Below are 17,055 nucleotides of genomic sequence, written 5' to 3' on the forward strand. Positions count from 1 at the left end.
ATGAAGTCTTTTAAAGGGTCAGTTCCCCCTAAAACCACAAGTGCATATTTTTTGGTATTACCTGTACTGCTGTTCATCCATCTAGACTCTTTTGTTGTGAGTTGTCTAGTTTTGGAGTTATCTGCCTTCCCTCAAATATCATGGAAGAACCGAGCCATTTGGGTTCATCCTCTGGGAACCCTGACTATCTGTACATATTCATGGAAAGATTTCACACACAAAAAAAAATCTAAACTCTCAACCTGCTGATGGCAGTAGACAAAAAGTCAGATGATCACCAATTTGTTTTTGGTACCACAAGCCGAGTGCCATGTAGTTTAATTTTATTGGAGAGAGGGCACACACCTACACAACCTGGCAACTCAAAACCAAAACATTTCACATGGAGGAGGTAGGAGGAGACATGTACTCATGAATTCAGGGTGAGCTGTCCCTTTAAAAATTCAGCGGTAAAACACAAGAACACTTAAAAAGACTCAGTGCCAAATGTGTGAAACTTATAGTTTTTTTTATTATTAATACTCAACACTTCATTTTGTTCATCATGTACAAAGAGAAAGAATAGTCTTATTTGAGCACTTATAATTGTAGATATCATTATTATCCCTATTAGAAGTACCTTAATGATGTTTTTTTGCAATTTTGTCATGACGTGATTAATTTCGTTATTGAGATTACTTTGATCGTTTCCATACAAAAAAAGAAGGTAAATGTTTCCCCCCAATATTCAGTATTTACACAACCTGTACAATTATTTGTTTTTGTGTCATTTTTCTGTTTGTATGGTGTAAAAATTCGGGGGAATTATTTCAAAGAAAAGGGCCACGAAAAGAGAAAAGAATGGCCAAGAATAATATTATGTATATCATTATGTATACAATTGATGCTATTCATATGTTACATTTTTGTCAACCCACAGCAAATTTAATCAGGCTGTGTAAGTTCCAGTGCAGATGTGTGTTTTCATCAACCGGCTCACCTCGTGAAATACATTTAGTAGCAACCCCTTATGTCATGTTATCAATAATCATTCAGGTCAAGCAAACCATTCTCAAGTATGAATGGTGGAGATGGAAAATAGCAATATTAACAAACAAACAAAACTGTACACAATTTAATAGAAAAAACTTGTATGCATCAATATAAAGCAATATCAATACATGTTAATACACATACACACAGGTAGAACTTTTAAAATATTAGTAAACAAGTTCTGCGGTGAAATAGGGTGAAAATTATAAGCAGCTAAAATTACATGGACCTCCACAATAAATCAATCAGATAATATCACAGTATAATTCTTCCTGTCTGCATGAGAAGTGTCCCACTGATTAAAAGAAACAACAAAAAAACCCGAAAACAAACAATGTGAATAGCAGTTCAACTCAATATGTTAGAAATACTGAAACAAATGTCTTTCCTCCAAAAACACATACACACAAAACAATACATTTTCACGAGTCAGTTTAGTTAAGCTGACCATGTCATGCTGTTATTTGGTCCCATGTGTCAGTAATCCCTACAGAAAAAGAAAGAAAAAAACTGAACAGAACACGTCAGCTGAGGTGATGATTACATCCCCCACCATCAGGATGTTCCAGCCCACTAACGTGATCAAGCAATTCTCTTATGTTGTTAAAAAAAAAGAAAAAAAGAAAAAAAAAAAGCAAAGTGTGACACAGTGTTTTGCTCTCCATGAAGCATCTGAACAAATGTGCTGTGGCGTGCGCGTGTGCAGAGAAGTGAGGCTGGGACCAATTTGGCCGTGAGGGAAATAAAAGACTTCTGACGAGCCATGCTTACTCTGCATCACCGGCCCGACCTGCGCACGCTGAGCAGCTGGAGGTGGTGAAGGCCTGATGATAGCAAGTTTACCACAGTGTCAGGTGCACCTCCACTTCCCAACCAGCAGCTGTGAGCTGGCCGTGGCTCGGGAAAAAACAAAACAGCAACCGGAAGTGATGTATTGGCACGTACAGTAAGAGCATTTTCTGTTTGGTCATGCTGTTTATTGCAAATGAAGAGGGGGGAAAAAAAACAAAACAAAACAAAAAAACGCTGTGGCTTCCATGAAAAATGTGCAAACCGAACAGAGTTTACGCGCACACGGACACAATTTTTCCACGTTTCACTCAACCCTCTAGACATGAAAGTAGCTGAGGGAGAAAAACACAAGCGAGATGAGTTTCTTCTCTTCAGGCTGGGGGAGAAGATTACAGAGACTTATTGGAATCAGTAGCACACAGAAGAAGAGCGGGAGAAATAATTTCTGACTGCACGGCAACAGAATTGCATATGTACACAACAAATTACAAATTATACTCCCCGTCTCGCACAGAGAAACAAGCAGTGCATAAAGTTGCACAAAATAAATTAGAATCCAAAGCGTTTGAACGTTCTCAGCTGTCAAATAACACAGTCTAGTAATATGTGAGCTAAAATATAGCAACAGTTGATTCCCCTGAAGCAAAACTCTACATAAAATGAGACATGACGGAACAAATGTTGCACCTTTTAATAAGGGGTTGTACAAATGCATCTCAGCTTCAAATAAGATTCTCAGTTCGATGAAACTGCACTCGCTCTTGATTTTTCCACGGTGTCGTGCTGAAATCCTCAGCAGTATAAACAAAACACCAACACTGGCAAATGTCCAGCGCGCATTTATGTGTGTACATGTGTTTATACATGTCTTTGTGTGCATGTGTGTGCACACACACGTATATATATATATATATTTTTTTCCTTTACCACAGTGATGTCTATCCCAAACATAGAGAGGGAACAGGATAGGCCGGGCCGACGATGGCTCTAAATTCTGTGTGCAATCACCATTAGAGCCCAGGTCAAAAAAATGGGCAACAAAAACACAAATATCTCAGAAGTTTTTTTTTTTTTTTTTTTAACAAGGATCGCTGCTTGAAAATGAAGGATCACAATATACTGCCTTTATATGCAAATATCATCTATGTATACATGTAATATTGTATTACATAAATGTGTAGATAATTGAATTGATCTCAAAAAGCATGAAGAATAGCTTACCTTAAAAAGAGAGATATCTAACACAATTCAAGGGAAACTTAGCAAAGACTCCTAAAAACTAAACTTTCCCCAGTTTATCACCAAACGTCTACACCTACAGTAAATTATCCTCAATTTCCAACACTTGAGTGAAAATATGAAAAAGCATAAGTCTTAACATTATCAGTATACTGATTGGTAAACTATCATAATTAAGTAAACATGAGATTCAAAGAAAAAGAGGTTCAATTATATCACTTATGATTAGTAATATTTGTGTCTTAACTATATTTTGCATATTTTTGTTCATGTGTTTTTTGTATTTTATGAGTTTTTATTGTTGTTTTGTTTATTTCTTAAATTGCTGTAAAACATATTGAAAGTTACATCCTGTCTGTCTGTTTACTGTACAAAGTGAAAACTGTTTTAAATATATTATTTACAAGGAAAAGATTGAACATACAAATGCTGACACTGATTGATGCCCACTCCCAAGTCTTTCTTTCGGCTCGTTCTTATTTCCTCGTTCTCCTTGTCTCCTTCTTATACCGTCCTGCTGATAATGGTTGACCTGAACTTTCAAAAATGTGTGCGTATATAAAAATTCCAGAGATCCCAATCTATTTATTAGGAGAGTCATGGGGGGGAGGTGGGGGTGGATGAATCAGTTTGATTTAAGGCTAACTCGATCAGTCTCACTTTAACGCTGTTATCTGTGGAGCGAGGGACGACGAGATGCTGTTGTATTCATGAATAGTTATCAGAAGGTTCGCGGGAAAAAAAAACAAAAAAAACAACAGCTTTTATCATTCAATCGTGATTTGCTTCCCTCGACACACGCACACACGTCCACACCAACCCATTACACCGGTGCATTTAGATCGGGGTATAAGATAGAAGACCGCAATGACAAAGATCACACTCCACACACTCCAGCAGCTCCAATCTCAGGCCAGCACTCCTGCGCAATCTCCTGCAGCCCTTGAACTTCCGACACCGCCAGCTAATCGAAGATCAAACCTTTAAATAAGTCATAGAGGCTTCTTTATTCTGTACAGTAAAATGATGAGTCATCATCAGACAGCTCAGGGCATGGGGGCAGGGGTTGATGGGACAATAAGGCATGTCTACTGAGTGCCTACACTGAGTAAAAAGGTCCTGTGCAATAAACGAGGCCTCCCCAGCTCAAAAGACTATCTACATCGGTCAAAGTAAAAAGCCGCAAAGCTTTCGCAAGATGGCCGCCTTCCTGACACCTCGGTCAGCTTAAAAGAGGCCTCTCTCTGACAGACATCCTCCTCAGCTCAAGCTTTTATCATTGTCGTGCGGCAACAACGCGCCTCCTACGCATTTTGTAGAGTTTCGCCTACATTAAAGACAGTGCATATTTTAATGATACACAATGTCCGGACAAAGCTCCCTGTGTGCACCCCTCAGACTGTGAGTGAAAAGTAATGCCTTTCGCGAGATACTAGTGAGAGGCCGAAAAAAGTAAGTGCCGGGTGACTGTTGTCGTGTAACCTGAATAAAAGAAGTGGTCTAAAGGCCGCCGCGCTGTGAAGTGAGACGTCTATCTGTGACATCCTGAATAGCTTCATTAAGCACAGCCCGTACTCGACATATGAAATAATTTTTTACGAAGTTATAAAACATCTCCGACGGCATTTCTTGTATCTAAACCATCAGCAGCAGCAGTAGCAGCGTCTCAAGCCCGCTGTAAAATTTTACTGCAGTTTTGGCTCATAAACGTGACGAGACCGCCGAGCGGCCTCAAAAGAGTGCTGGTCCGTCCTGGTGCTGCCACGTCGAGGGGCCGCGTGCCGACTGGAGGACACATCCACTGGAGACCATTAAGGCACGTCCTTCCTCTCAGTATCTTCAGCTTCTGACGAAACGTGTTGTTCACAGTAGCACAAGTTCAGGCCGACAAAAAACTGTGTGTTGAAGTGTGTGTGTGTGTGTGTGTGTGTGTGTGTGTGTGTGTGTGTGTGTGTGTGCACTTTGATTTGTAATGTCTTGAAACATCAAATGAGGATCTGTCAGCCCTAAATGTGTCTTCGAGATCCTGTTTTTTCCCACAAGGAGCAAATAAATATATGAGCATGGAGTAAAAATATTCTACAGAAAACAGAAAAAGAAAACAAAAAAAAAAACAAGAGTTGAGGATTCAGTCTTTCTGGCTTGTTGGTTGAACTTAAAACAACCTTCCTGCTGCCACCATGGGCACACAGGGAACAACTACAGATACTAAAACAGTAGTGAAATATTATACCAACAAAACATGAAACGAGAAAAAACTTAGTGATATCATAAGCAGTGTTATCATAATCAGCACTAACATCTTTGTTATTCACAATGTTATCAATATTATTGTTGTTCTTATACCCTGTTTTTTTCTATAAGAATATCTTATTATCATTCGTGATTGTATTTCTCATAGCAAACAGCTCTTTTGGCGTAAGGGATGAGGAGGAGGAGGAAGAGGAGGAGGAGCGGGAGCTGAGAGGAAGAGGAGAGAGAGGGGGAATAACAGAAGAGTGGGAGAGATGGACGGGACAGGCTGTCTCCTACCAGAGAGAGAGAGAGAGAGAGAGAGAGAGAGAGAGAGAGAGAGAGAGAGAGAGAGAGAGAGAGAGAGAGAGAGAGGCACTAGTCATCTCCTGTGTTAACGCGACAATGTCTCCTTTCTGCAGTGACACAGGGGCAGATGGGCAGTTCGCTCCTCTCTCCTCGCTCTTGGAGTCCTTCTTCATAAGCACTCAGCGGGAGCTCTCAGACAGCCGTCAAATCGCACCAGGCTCACATGTCCCACATCAAACTGAGATGAGGTGTCGCTTCTTTGCGATAATAACCAAGTACAGTGACTTCTGCCTCACTGGTGGATGGAATGATGGACTTGGATTTGAGTGCGGTTGTGATGCTGAGGGGAATGTTAATTGACTGTGTTGACATAAAAGTAGAGTAGCTTTGGCCGTTTCTGAGAGAGGGTTAACATCCCACACCTCCCCAGGGTGTCCTGATTTTTTTTTTACCCAGATTTTCTTGCAAAATCAAGATTTCTTCCCTTCCCCCCCCTTACTCTTGCCTCTCCCTTCCAGTCTTTTCCTGCTCTAGCTCTCTCCCAAGTACCTCATCTTGCTGTCCCAATATGGGCTAGGGTTGCAGTGCGTGGACAGTGTCTTTAAAATCATCCCTGATCTCCTAACACTACACGCCTCTACCTCTCCTCCGTCTCCCTTGCCTTCTTCCTCCCGGTTTTGTCTCTCACACGTCAGACTCAATACTGGAGAGTTTCTCGTACACATGGCCATTGCTTCCATTGAAGGGACGCGGGGGGCCGACCCCCAGCATGGAGCCGTGGTGGTTCATTCCACCGAGGCTGAGCTCTTTCGGGAACCGGGGGGTCACATTGGACATCACCCCGGCCGTGGCAGACGCCGGCAGATATGACGCCGTGCTCATCTGGCTCCTGAAGTCACTTCGGCTGTTTTTGGCAACTTGTTGCTGCTGCTGTTGCTTTTTCATGTAATATTGTTTGGCTCCGTGCATCAGACACTGGTCATCGCCAAAGGTGGGTATAAAGGGGTTTTGGTTTACCCGGTCAGGGTAGAGAGATTTGGATAAAGAGAATGCTCCTCCTTCCATCAAGGACCTATCCCTGTCTCTCATGTCTCTCTCTCCGATGGAGCGACGGTGGAGGCCGTCACCGCCTCTGAACAGGCCGAACGGTGAGCCGGGTCCTTTCCGGCCCTCACCTCCGTAAAACAACGGGTCCCTGTCTCTTTCTCTTTCTCTTTCCGAGCCCCCATGACGCTCAAATATGTGTGCGAAGGGGCTGGTGCCCTCCATGTAACGTTCTTTCTCCTTTAAGCTAACACTCCTGGGAGGGGGCAGCATCCCTCCCATACCTGCACCACCTATTCCTCCACCTCCTAGACCACCCATCAAACTTCCCATTCCACCTGACTCCTCTTTCTGAAGGTCAACGAATGCGTCATACGAATGCTGCCGCCTAAGTGGTTTGCCTAATCCGCCCTTCCTCCTCTGCTGGCCCTGAAGTTGAGATTGAGGGCCTGCACCTATACCTCCTCCTCCTCCTCCACCACCTTGCCCTCCCCCCATCTGTTCCAAGAGGTGGTTGTTGTCTTCGCTGATATCGTACAGGTTTCCTGTCTTTTTACAGCCCTCGCAACGCATGCAGGTTGCTGAGCTCGGACGGCTGTTTCCACCTCCTGAGGATCCGCAGCTCATACCACCACCATACCCACCACCACCTCCATGAATGGACATCTGTTTGCCCCCACCTCCCCCGCTGGCCCGACAGTTCCTGCACTCCCACTCTCCCCCTGCCAGCCCAGATCCTCCTCCGCTCTTTGAATCCGACTTTTTGGGTTTGCTCTTAAGAAAGTCATCCACTGGAACCAGGGAAGTGCAGGTCGGTACTCCTCCATCTCTATTCACCGGGCCCTCTGTCAGGTCCACATGTTCCCACTGAGGGACGCCCTCTTTGGGCCGAAACTGGTCCAAATAAAAATCCCTAACGCTCTCCTTTTCTCTGAAGACATAGTTCCCATCATTGTTTCCTCCTCCGCCGCCTCCTGGTCTCTTCCGTTCAGAGGGCAAAAGCGGTGGGGAGGCAGAGCGGTGGCCGTGGTAGTGGTGGTGGCTGATGTGGTATGGTTTCCTCCTGTAGCCCAGCTCAATTTCGTCCAGCTCCCGTCTGGACTTGGCAGAGGCCGGCCTCTTTTTCAGGCTATCGCGGTATTGTTTGCGTTTCTTGGCATTACCCTCCAGGTTTCCATAAGTTACTGTGTGTGTGGAAATGTCTGAAACATCTGAACGTATATTCCCATCGTCATCTCCTCTTCCTCCACAGTAGTTTTGCCCAGGGATGTATGTGGAACTTGAGGCACCTCCTTTGAAAGAGAACTTCCCGTACAGGTCTGGCAGGCCACCCTTGAAGCTCTGGCCTGAGGGAGGAGTCTGTCCAGAAAGCAGGTCAAACTTGCTCATATTCCTGTGGGTCAGTGCTGAGCAGGGCTGGGTGGTGAAAATAGGGGCCACCCCTCCACCCAGGCTGTCACAATCGAACATGCCACCCTCCAGAGAACTAGCACTGCCCAAACTATGGGGCCTGTTGGCTGGAGGTCCGCTGAGCCCTAATGTCGAGCCATGGTGGTGCATGTAGTGGTCCTGGTACAGATTACTGTCCTTCATGTGAATGTTGCCAAACGTCCTCTCCACCTCACTGATGTAGTCGCTGAACATGTTGTCTTCTGGTATGTAAGGCGGCTTGCAGTCTGAGTGGCCCGCCAAGCTGCGCCGGTGTTCAGAGATGTCATAGACAGAGGATTCACGGCGGATGAAGTCCAGAGCGCTGTGCGGGGAGCCGTTCACCCCCGACAGCGACGCCATGTTCTTGGCGGTGCGTAAGAGGCGCATAATGTTGGAATGGGTGTTGTTCATGGTGGCTGATGGGGAATTCAATGCAGAGCTGCTCTTCTCTTCGATCTGCACCCCATGGATACAGCTGTAGATGCCCTGTGTGAGGGAGAGACAGATGAACATTAAAGATTTGCTGTCATAGCAGACTAAAGAGCAGACTCCTGAACTCATCCTCCACCATGAATACCTTTTCTGACTTTATTATTATTTCATCATTAGTTTGTATAGTTTGTTTTATGTGAGTGAATGTGTAACTTAGGGACCTACAACTGAAATGTTGTCATTTAATCATGTGCTGTATGCTGACCAATTGATCTTGTATACAGCACAGTATGTAAATACAGATGTTCACTTGACATGTTTTATAGACAATAACATGAGTGCATTTGCTGGTGAGAGATAGCGTAAGCGCGCATACAGTATGAAGATTCAGGGCTATAAAAACCCCTGGGTCCCGCTGGTCAATACCTTTAATCAATGTGATTAGAATTCAGCTGAACAATATCCTCCGGCAGTTATTAAACACCTCTGTTCCGCTACCCCTCGGCACCACAGGCCGCACCTCAATCCCCTCCGAAGGGAAAGGCCAAGCCAAGGAGACACCGGCTGAGTATCACAGTGACAGAAAGATAAACTGCTCCATTTGCATTCAGTGATGTACGATACAATATTCAGATAAAAATGGATGCAGACAGGAGGGCAGACCAGGCATGACAGATGGGGATGGTAAACGATCAGATCAATTCCAAAAAATGATTTTACCCAGTTTTTCTGGACGTGTGTAGATGGAGATAAAGGGATGCTTTGGCCACTGTTAAGGATCAGAAACCAGCTGACCTCCATCCTGCTCGCCACTGCGGAGGTCAGGACTGTGTCAGGAGGTTAGGGGTCAGCCGGCTGTCAAATATGTTCTGCTGTTAAGTTATGACACTCATTACAACCTCCTCCTTTCATCTGCTAATATGACTCATTGACCCTCAGTTCTCCTCTCCTGAACTCCTCGTTTCTGGTTGTTAATTAGCCACATGGACAGTGCCTGCATTGCAGCAAAAAGGCCTCCGTCCCTCATTCCGGTTTTATAGATAATGTTATTACTTCTTTCAATTTCACAGTCTGTTAACAGCCAAGTATGTAAAGCTTGACAGTGTACAAGAGAGAGGTACAGAGTATAAATACAAAATTCGTTTAAAGTATCGGAGAATGATGGGATGGAATCTAGAAGTGGAGAACAAATGTATATGCCTACAGGCGAGATATTTCGAGATTTTCTCCACTTGGAACCATCTTTCAATGTTTATCTGCTCCTTCTTTGTCTCATCTGTGTTTCTCTTTTCCATCTGCCTGTTTATATAATTCGTCACTGCTTCCGCTCTTTTGTTTTTCTTCCTTTATTGTCCTGATTACACCCCACCTGCTGCCAAATCTGTCTCATCTTCCCTCCTGTGATATCTAGGAAATCATCCCCTCTTGGGGTGAAATTTCCAGAAGCATCCACCTTAATCTTGAGATGATCTTCCCCCTTTTGGCTTTCACCTATATACAGGGTGAGACTGTGTTGTACTGAGCAATGATGGTGGCTGAGGGGAATGCCGGGATGAAGATTTGTGCAGGTTTTAAGCTCTTTCTCATGGCCGCAGACAAACACACACAGTTAATTTATGTCACTTTTGGGGATTAAATAGACTTAGATTAATTTTTGAAGACTTACCCTAATCCTAACCCTAACCTTGATTGCTGCCCCACAAATTAGCCTTTTCTGAATTGAGGACACAGTTTTTGTCCACACCAAAATAAGAGGTCTTTTGCCTGAAATGTGCCCCTGAAATGACAGAAAGCTAAACCTAACCTCACCCTGTATTTAAAGTCTTTAAAATGTGATGATTAATATTAATGGGACTTGCAATTTGTCCCCATAAGTTAGACGGGTCCCCAAAATGCGACTGTGTCCCCACAATGTAAGTAAAACACATCCACACACGCATAGGCAACTACAACTGGGAACAACAACCTAATACTGTAGTGAATCAAATCTTGGACAAAGTGATAGCTGCTTCGTGTTCAACAGTAGATTTTGTCGACTCCACATGCCCACATAATGTAACAGTTGGCAGATTGCTGCCGGCCGAGTTCTACAGTGGCTGATTATTTGGGCAGGATGTGTGAATAGCAATAACTGTTGCCCGAGGGCTCTTAAGAATTTTCAATCTGCCATGGGACCAGAGTAAAATGTATAAGTGATTACACTGGTACATAGAGGCTGGAAATCAACAAATAACCAGCTGCCCCCTATGTATGAGTGCCTACTGTACATGCAGTGGCTCATAATTTAATACTGCCTGCGTGTGGTGCACATATATGGTGCTAAATGCAAATGAACTTAGCCACGATGTGATGTGAGGGCTGCGAAAGGAGGGGTGATTAAAGCTCTAATACATTTACTGTTCTAAAGTCATTAGAGGCTTTTTAAATCGATATAATTAATTTGTTTCAGTGTTGCAGGTGGGATCTAGAGGAGCAGGTTAGCAAGGGGAGAGCTGCTCACAACGCTGTTGAGCCCCTCAGAGGGCGGCAACGTTAACCGACCATGAAGCCATGACCGACGCCACGTGAGTCACGCCAACCGTGACAGATGTCTCATTTTTTACACTGCCGAAGCTTAAATGTTAATTGCGGCAATAACAATAAAGTTTATTGGATTATGCTGTGAAATTAAAAAAAGCGGAATCAATCTGAGTGGCAGAGCAGGAAAAAAAAAAGGAAAAAGACAGGAAGAAATGGTCGAGGCTGGAGACAAAACACTCGAGTCAATGAGAAGAAGAAGATGTGAAGCCAAGGATCGTGCAAAGATAGTATACTGTAATTTCCACTGTTGTTGTTTTGCAATGCCCGAGCTTCTGTGCTACATATGCAAATGAACCCTCACAATGAATATTTCCCCTGCATATTTTAACATACTGAATCATCTGGCTGCGTTTGTGGACACACAGAGTTCATTTATGTTGTCATATTGTGGCAAAGACAGAGGCAATTTCTGCAAATGAGAGCAATCACTGAATGTTACACAAAGCATAATTGCTTTCAGATCTCGCTCCCATACAAATTATAATGATGTAATAATCGAAAACAACACCAAGTGGCCTGTCTTTGGAAATGAGAAGTCAACTGACATTTTAACAACTGATATTTTATGCTCCCTCTACACAAACAGACGCCGACACGCACACACACAACCATAAACAAGACGATGGCAACGATGTAAAATTAACACCTTACAAAATAATCAAAGTTGGCCACTGGAGCGTAGTATTAGAGCAGAGGGGGGAAAATGTTATGTTGGTTTTTTTTTTGTTTGTTTGCTTGCTTTCTTGGCACAAGCAGCTCCGGCACCACAGCAGCATATCAAATGGATGGTGAGAGTGGCAGTGTGTGGCTCTCCGCTGTAAATTAGCCACGTGGTTTTAGCCTGCAGCAGTTCACCTTCAGAGGCACGCAGTGAATTACACCGAAGCCATGTCAAAACAATTGGAATGCAAATCAAATACCTCTGGGGTGACTTTGGTCTCCCGGGATCCAGTAATCTAACCTCTCCACTTCTGTGGCTGATTTTTGTTGAGTGAAATATTGATTTGGGCTCAACATTTTGTAAATATTTACCTCACGAACGTCAGGAAGGCCCGAGCTTCACAACAAAAGGAAAAAGCTCCGATATGTGGTTATGCTTTGGAGGTGAGAGTTTGGTTTGGTCACAAGGATGCATGCTCATTTACAAGCTTTAAAGAATAAAACACTTTCACTGATGATGTAGGGATGAATAAACAAGTAACCAGGGTGACTTTACAGACGAGGAGGAGTTTTTGTTTGTCAGCATAAAACACGTTTTTTTCTGGTGAGATAGCAGTTGCTTATTGTTGAATTGGGTTGCAATCTCTTTTTGAATATGAGTCCATTTATCTATCCTTTAATTCCTCTTAGCTCTGTCAACATTCTCACCCCTTCTGTCTAATTCATCCCCTATTTCCAGTCTTTCATCCCAAATGAGAAAAAACAACCCAAACAATGTGTGCTTTATGAAATAAAGATGAAGATTGAATATCATCATTGTGTTTTCATTAATATCTGTGAGAAGAACAGCATATTAATGTCATGTTAGGTTAAAAAAGAAGCCAAGGTAAGGGGAGTATTCAGTGAAAAACTGACTTGAAGTCAGAAATGAGAAAACAAAAAAAATGTTCTCTGAAATTACAAAGTCACGCATTTGGGCTCGTTACCATTAGTTGGGCGTATTAAGGAGGAAACAACACACTGTTTAGGATTATATAAAAGCTTATGTGCATTAGGAATTACAACGCAATGGACGAGTGCAAGGTTGCTAATGATAATAAGGTGATTCTTGGCTTAAATGAGTATGAGTATTCGCTTATTGCTATTGGATGAGGTCACACACCGCAGGCATGATATAAGACATGTGAACAAAAAAACACACTATTTTCCCAAGCAAATTTGTAATGTTTTCTCTTAAATGTATAACTTTTTAATCTCAGAGAATAAGTTAATAATTTTTTTTTTCTTGTAAATTTGTGTAAAACTTTAATCATGAAAATCCTGGCTCTGAATCTTTTATTTATTTGTTTACTTGTTTTCTTTTTTCCAACAATAGCCTTAAATATGCATTCATATGTTAGAAAATACTGACAATAACTTGCACTTTTCTTTTGCTTGCAGATGGGTATATCAACCACTAGCTATTAAGAGAAAATGGTAAACACTGAGAAAAAAGAGGGAAACAGCAGCTCAAGTCAGTGAAAAGTTCTAAAGTTTGTGACCATTAGCTAAAATCAGCCACTGTAAGCTAGCGATCATACCAGACCAAGTGAGGCTGTCAGCAAAAAAAAAAGAACTGAACCAGACTGTGCTTTATTTCTTCAAAGATGGCAGAGTAGTTGGGGAAAGTTGCCTGAAAGACATTGCAAAATTTCTGAAGTGCAGGAGGTAGAAAAGTGCGATACTAATGGACGACTTATTTGATTTAGATGCTTGAAAAGATGGGCACGGTGCAAAATGTGTCAGCTCCAGTGTGTCGTGAACAGAATATATTGTCAATCTGAAACTGTCAATCAGAAAATTTGAGAACAAGCCATGACAAGCTGATCGACATCTCTCACTGGAAAGTGTCTCCCAAGTGTTTTACCATACTGATGGATGCATTTATGATTACTGATTCATTTTGACATGATTTTGGATATCAGCCCTAAAGTCCTTAAACACACTGTAATTTCCGTCTTCCCTGCCATGCCCTGTCTCACCCTGCTGATGGAGAAGACGAAGCCGGGCTGGCCGGAGCAGACGCCCATGAAGCAGAAGCGCAGCTGCCAGTAGAACCAGTGTTCGCAGATGAAGGTGATGAGTGATAGAGCCATGGCAGCCCCCAGCATGTAGAAGACACCGGCCATGTTGTCCACATCCAGCTGGCTGGACATCACCTCGTTCTTCTCGTGGTGGCAGATCCCCGTCAGCCACAGGGACTCCAGCTCCTCCATCTCACCTGGACGGAGGAAACGCAATGAGAGTGAATGGGCAGCAAAGAGGAAGGACAAAGGGAGGGAGAGAGAAACAGATGGTATGAAGTGGGAAGGAGGCAGGGAGAGGTGGAAGGAGGGACGGTACAGGTATGGAGACTAGGATGGACAGAAGACCAGAAGGAGACAAGACGGGATGGCACAATGACGACATACGGAGAAGTTGTTTTTAAAATTCGTACGGGAATTGAAGTAGAGAAAGGGGTGTAAAAAAAGTGGGAAGGAATGTAAAATATAAAGGAGAGAGGAGGGATATGATGTAATAACAGGACGGGTATTGGAGGACACGAGGGATGGAGAGATGATGCAACAGAAGAAGAGAGGAGGGAAAATGGCGGGCAGGCGGTGGGGAAGGGGGGGTCGAGGGAGTTAGAAGTGAAACACAGCCTTGAGTTGTGCAGTAGACTTAGTTGCAGACAGGAAAAGAGTGAAACACACGCCATTGGTCATATGTTAATTACATCAATGTGTTTTTGCACTCATTTCTGTTAAGAACAATCTATAATAGCTTAGCGCCAACACGTGCACGCGTCTCTGCAAAAAAAAAAAAAAAAGCATTTCCATATGTATGTGCATATGTGCCTGTGTGTGTGTGTGTGTGTGTGTTTGTGTGTGTGTGTGTGAATGAAGCTGGTCCCTGAGCTTCTGGTCTCTTTTGTGGGTCACCTTCTGTTTCATCACGAGCGGCTCTCTATCAAAGCCGACTGTGGCGGGACAGGCGTCGCTTAATTAATCATACATTCAGCCGCTGTCGCTGCACGTCAGCACGACTCTTGCACCAGAGCACTGGCTGGCCTCTGAGCATCCACAAGATGCTCCACAGCATACAAAGTCAGGGACAGGAGTGGCACACACACACACACACACACACACACACACACGCATGCATGCAGACGAAAATACAGATGCATACCATAACCTCTACTCATTGCTGCTGAGAAACTGAATCTGAACTGTAACCATTTTCAATTGACAGTGGTGTACAACACGTATGACAAAAGCATGTTAATGCAACAGCTTTGGTTTGTTTTCGCTGTAAAGACACTCTTGGGAATCGTCTGAAAGTTACAATGCCATAATGTTTATGTTTCACTGGCATTTTGTTAGAATAAAACTTTCATGTTTATTGGACAGCTGCAAGTGGAATGTACGACCATACACAGAGGGATGCAACAGTTGTCCCTGACTGGAACTGAAATCCACACTCTGTTATGCACTGTGTGCTCTGGGCTGTGAGGACACTGTAAAAAGCCAACAGACCTGATTCAAATCAATGGATCATTATCAGGCTTTCATTTGGATCAGGTGTGTTGGAGCGGGGAAACATCCAAAACACAGAGGGAAGGGCTCCACAAAGGCCAGGATTGAAGAGCACTGGTTTAAACTAAAATTCTGGCTTTATCGCACAAATAGCTCCTCAAAGTTAGACAGGACTACTAAACTGGGATTTTTTCCAGCACAACCATAGTCATGATTTAGATTAATGTTTTTATACACAGCGCATAATCAACAACACCCACAACAAAGCTAGTCTCTATTATTCTGTGCACAAGGGTTATATACAAACTATTTCTTTGTGCTGAGCTAAGCTAACTGGCTGTTAGTGGTAGCTTCACATTCAAAGATGTGAATGATTTCAGTCTTTTTTGTAATGAGAGAAACTAACGATTCTTCCTCTCACCTTTATATTAGTCTGTGGACAGTAACTCAAGAGGAATAAAATTTAAAAAAGACTAAGACTCAACTGAATGCAGCTGACATGAATCAAACTATCAAACAGGTAGACTGTCGATTCTGTAAAAAACCTCAAGCTTTCAGCTCTATTCTTGATCAGAACATCATTTTTCTTTTATTCTTCCTTCTTGTTTCCCCTGGTCTTACTTCATGTCACTTTAAATATTCTAATAAATAATATGAACACAATAATCTCTATAACTAAACTGGAGTCAAAAGTATGTTTTGGAGCTGAGGACACATTTCATCATCGCTGCCTGGTCTCTCTGCAATGATGCAACAGGTCTTTAATTGGTTTCAAGGGCAAAAGTTCATTAAACTCTACGCATGCTTTAAATGTCTCCAAAACTTTCCATCCAACATTGATTCATGCAACCACCAATCAAATCTGCTGTTTCTTTTTCACGACAGCTGTGATGTATTTTTTGCTCAGGCCTGCGTCAAACCACCCAGACCCCCCTTCCAGCCTTCGTACCAGGCCACTGGGCTCTCCACGTGAGTCTGATGGCTTTCTAGGCCACCAGGAGGGGAGAGGATGGTGAGTCGTGGCAAAGTGACATTGGTATCCTGAGAGGGGCCAGACAGGGCTGCCTGGTTCCTGTATGAATGCTTCTGCAGAGGCTCACAGGGAGGTTAAAGCCAGCCGACCCATATTCAAACACATACACAGGCCCATGATAAGTTATTATTGTAAGTTAAAATAAATGTAATCAAACATATAACCAATGAGTCAGGAACAATACACATGCAGCAGTCTTACTGAATTGTATGTAGGCTGATAAAAATAAACCTGTGTCATAAATAGTCAGAATCTCTACACCACTCTCTCTTTATCTCTAACACACACAAACACACACGCACACACACACACACACACACACACACACACACACACACACAGACAGTCACCCCTCCCGCATACACACATAGGTTCTCTTACTTTCAGAGGCCTGACCCATATTCACATGTGCGTGCAACACACACACACACAAACCCTCGCACTCATGCACACACGGTGTTGAAATACACCAGGAGCTATGCTGGCACCCCTAACTGGGACGCACTATAGTGGGCCCCGGAGGGCCTTTGGTTCAGGATGCTCACAACACGCTGGACCAAGCCCAAAAACACACACACGCAAACCGAAGTGCACACACACACACACACACTCACACACACACCAAACTTCCATTACATTTCCCAATCTGAATTGAGCTGTATATCAAAACAGGACATTGTGAAATTAGAGTCGATAAACTGGGCAAGCAGCCGTTGT

General features: G+C 43.3%; 1 protein-coding gene across 8 annotated transcripts in view; it reads right to left on the reverse strand.

Moving 5' to 3' along the window:
- Positions 1–491: 491 nt before the first annotated feature.
- The window catches only part of LOC119013946 (glutamate receptor ionotropic, NMDA 2B), a 134,609-nt gene continuing 118,045 nt past the window's right edge, over positions 492–17,055 (reverse strand). For 7 of the 8 annotated variants that reach the window (XM_037088868.1, XM_037088872.1, XM_037088870.1 and 4 more), the window contains 2 exons: positions 13,773–14,011; positions 6,289–8,565 (listed from right to left, as the gene is read on the reverse strand). In XM_037088868.1, the coding sequence (XP_036944763.1) occupies positions 6,289–8,565; positions 13,773–14,011 (2,516 nt within the window). Of the gene's footprint in view, positions 8,566–13,772; positions 14,012–17,055 lie in introns of all 8 variants that reach the window. The other variant, XM_037088874.1, reaches the window with a different exon arrangement.

Source organism: Acanthopagrus latus, chromosome 23 (genome assembly GCF_904848185.1).
Source record: "Acanthopagrus latus isolate v.2019 chromosome 23, fAcaLat1.1, whole genome shotgun sequence".
NCBI classification, from domain to species: domain Eukaryota; kingdom Metazoa; phylum Chordata; class Actinopteri; order Spariformes; family Sparidae; genus Acanthopagrus; species Acanthopagrus latus.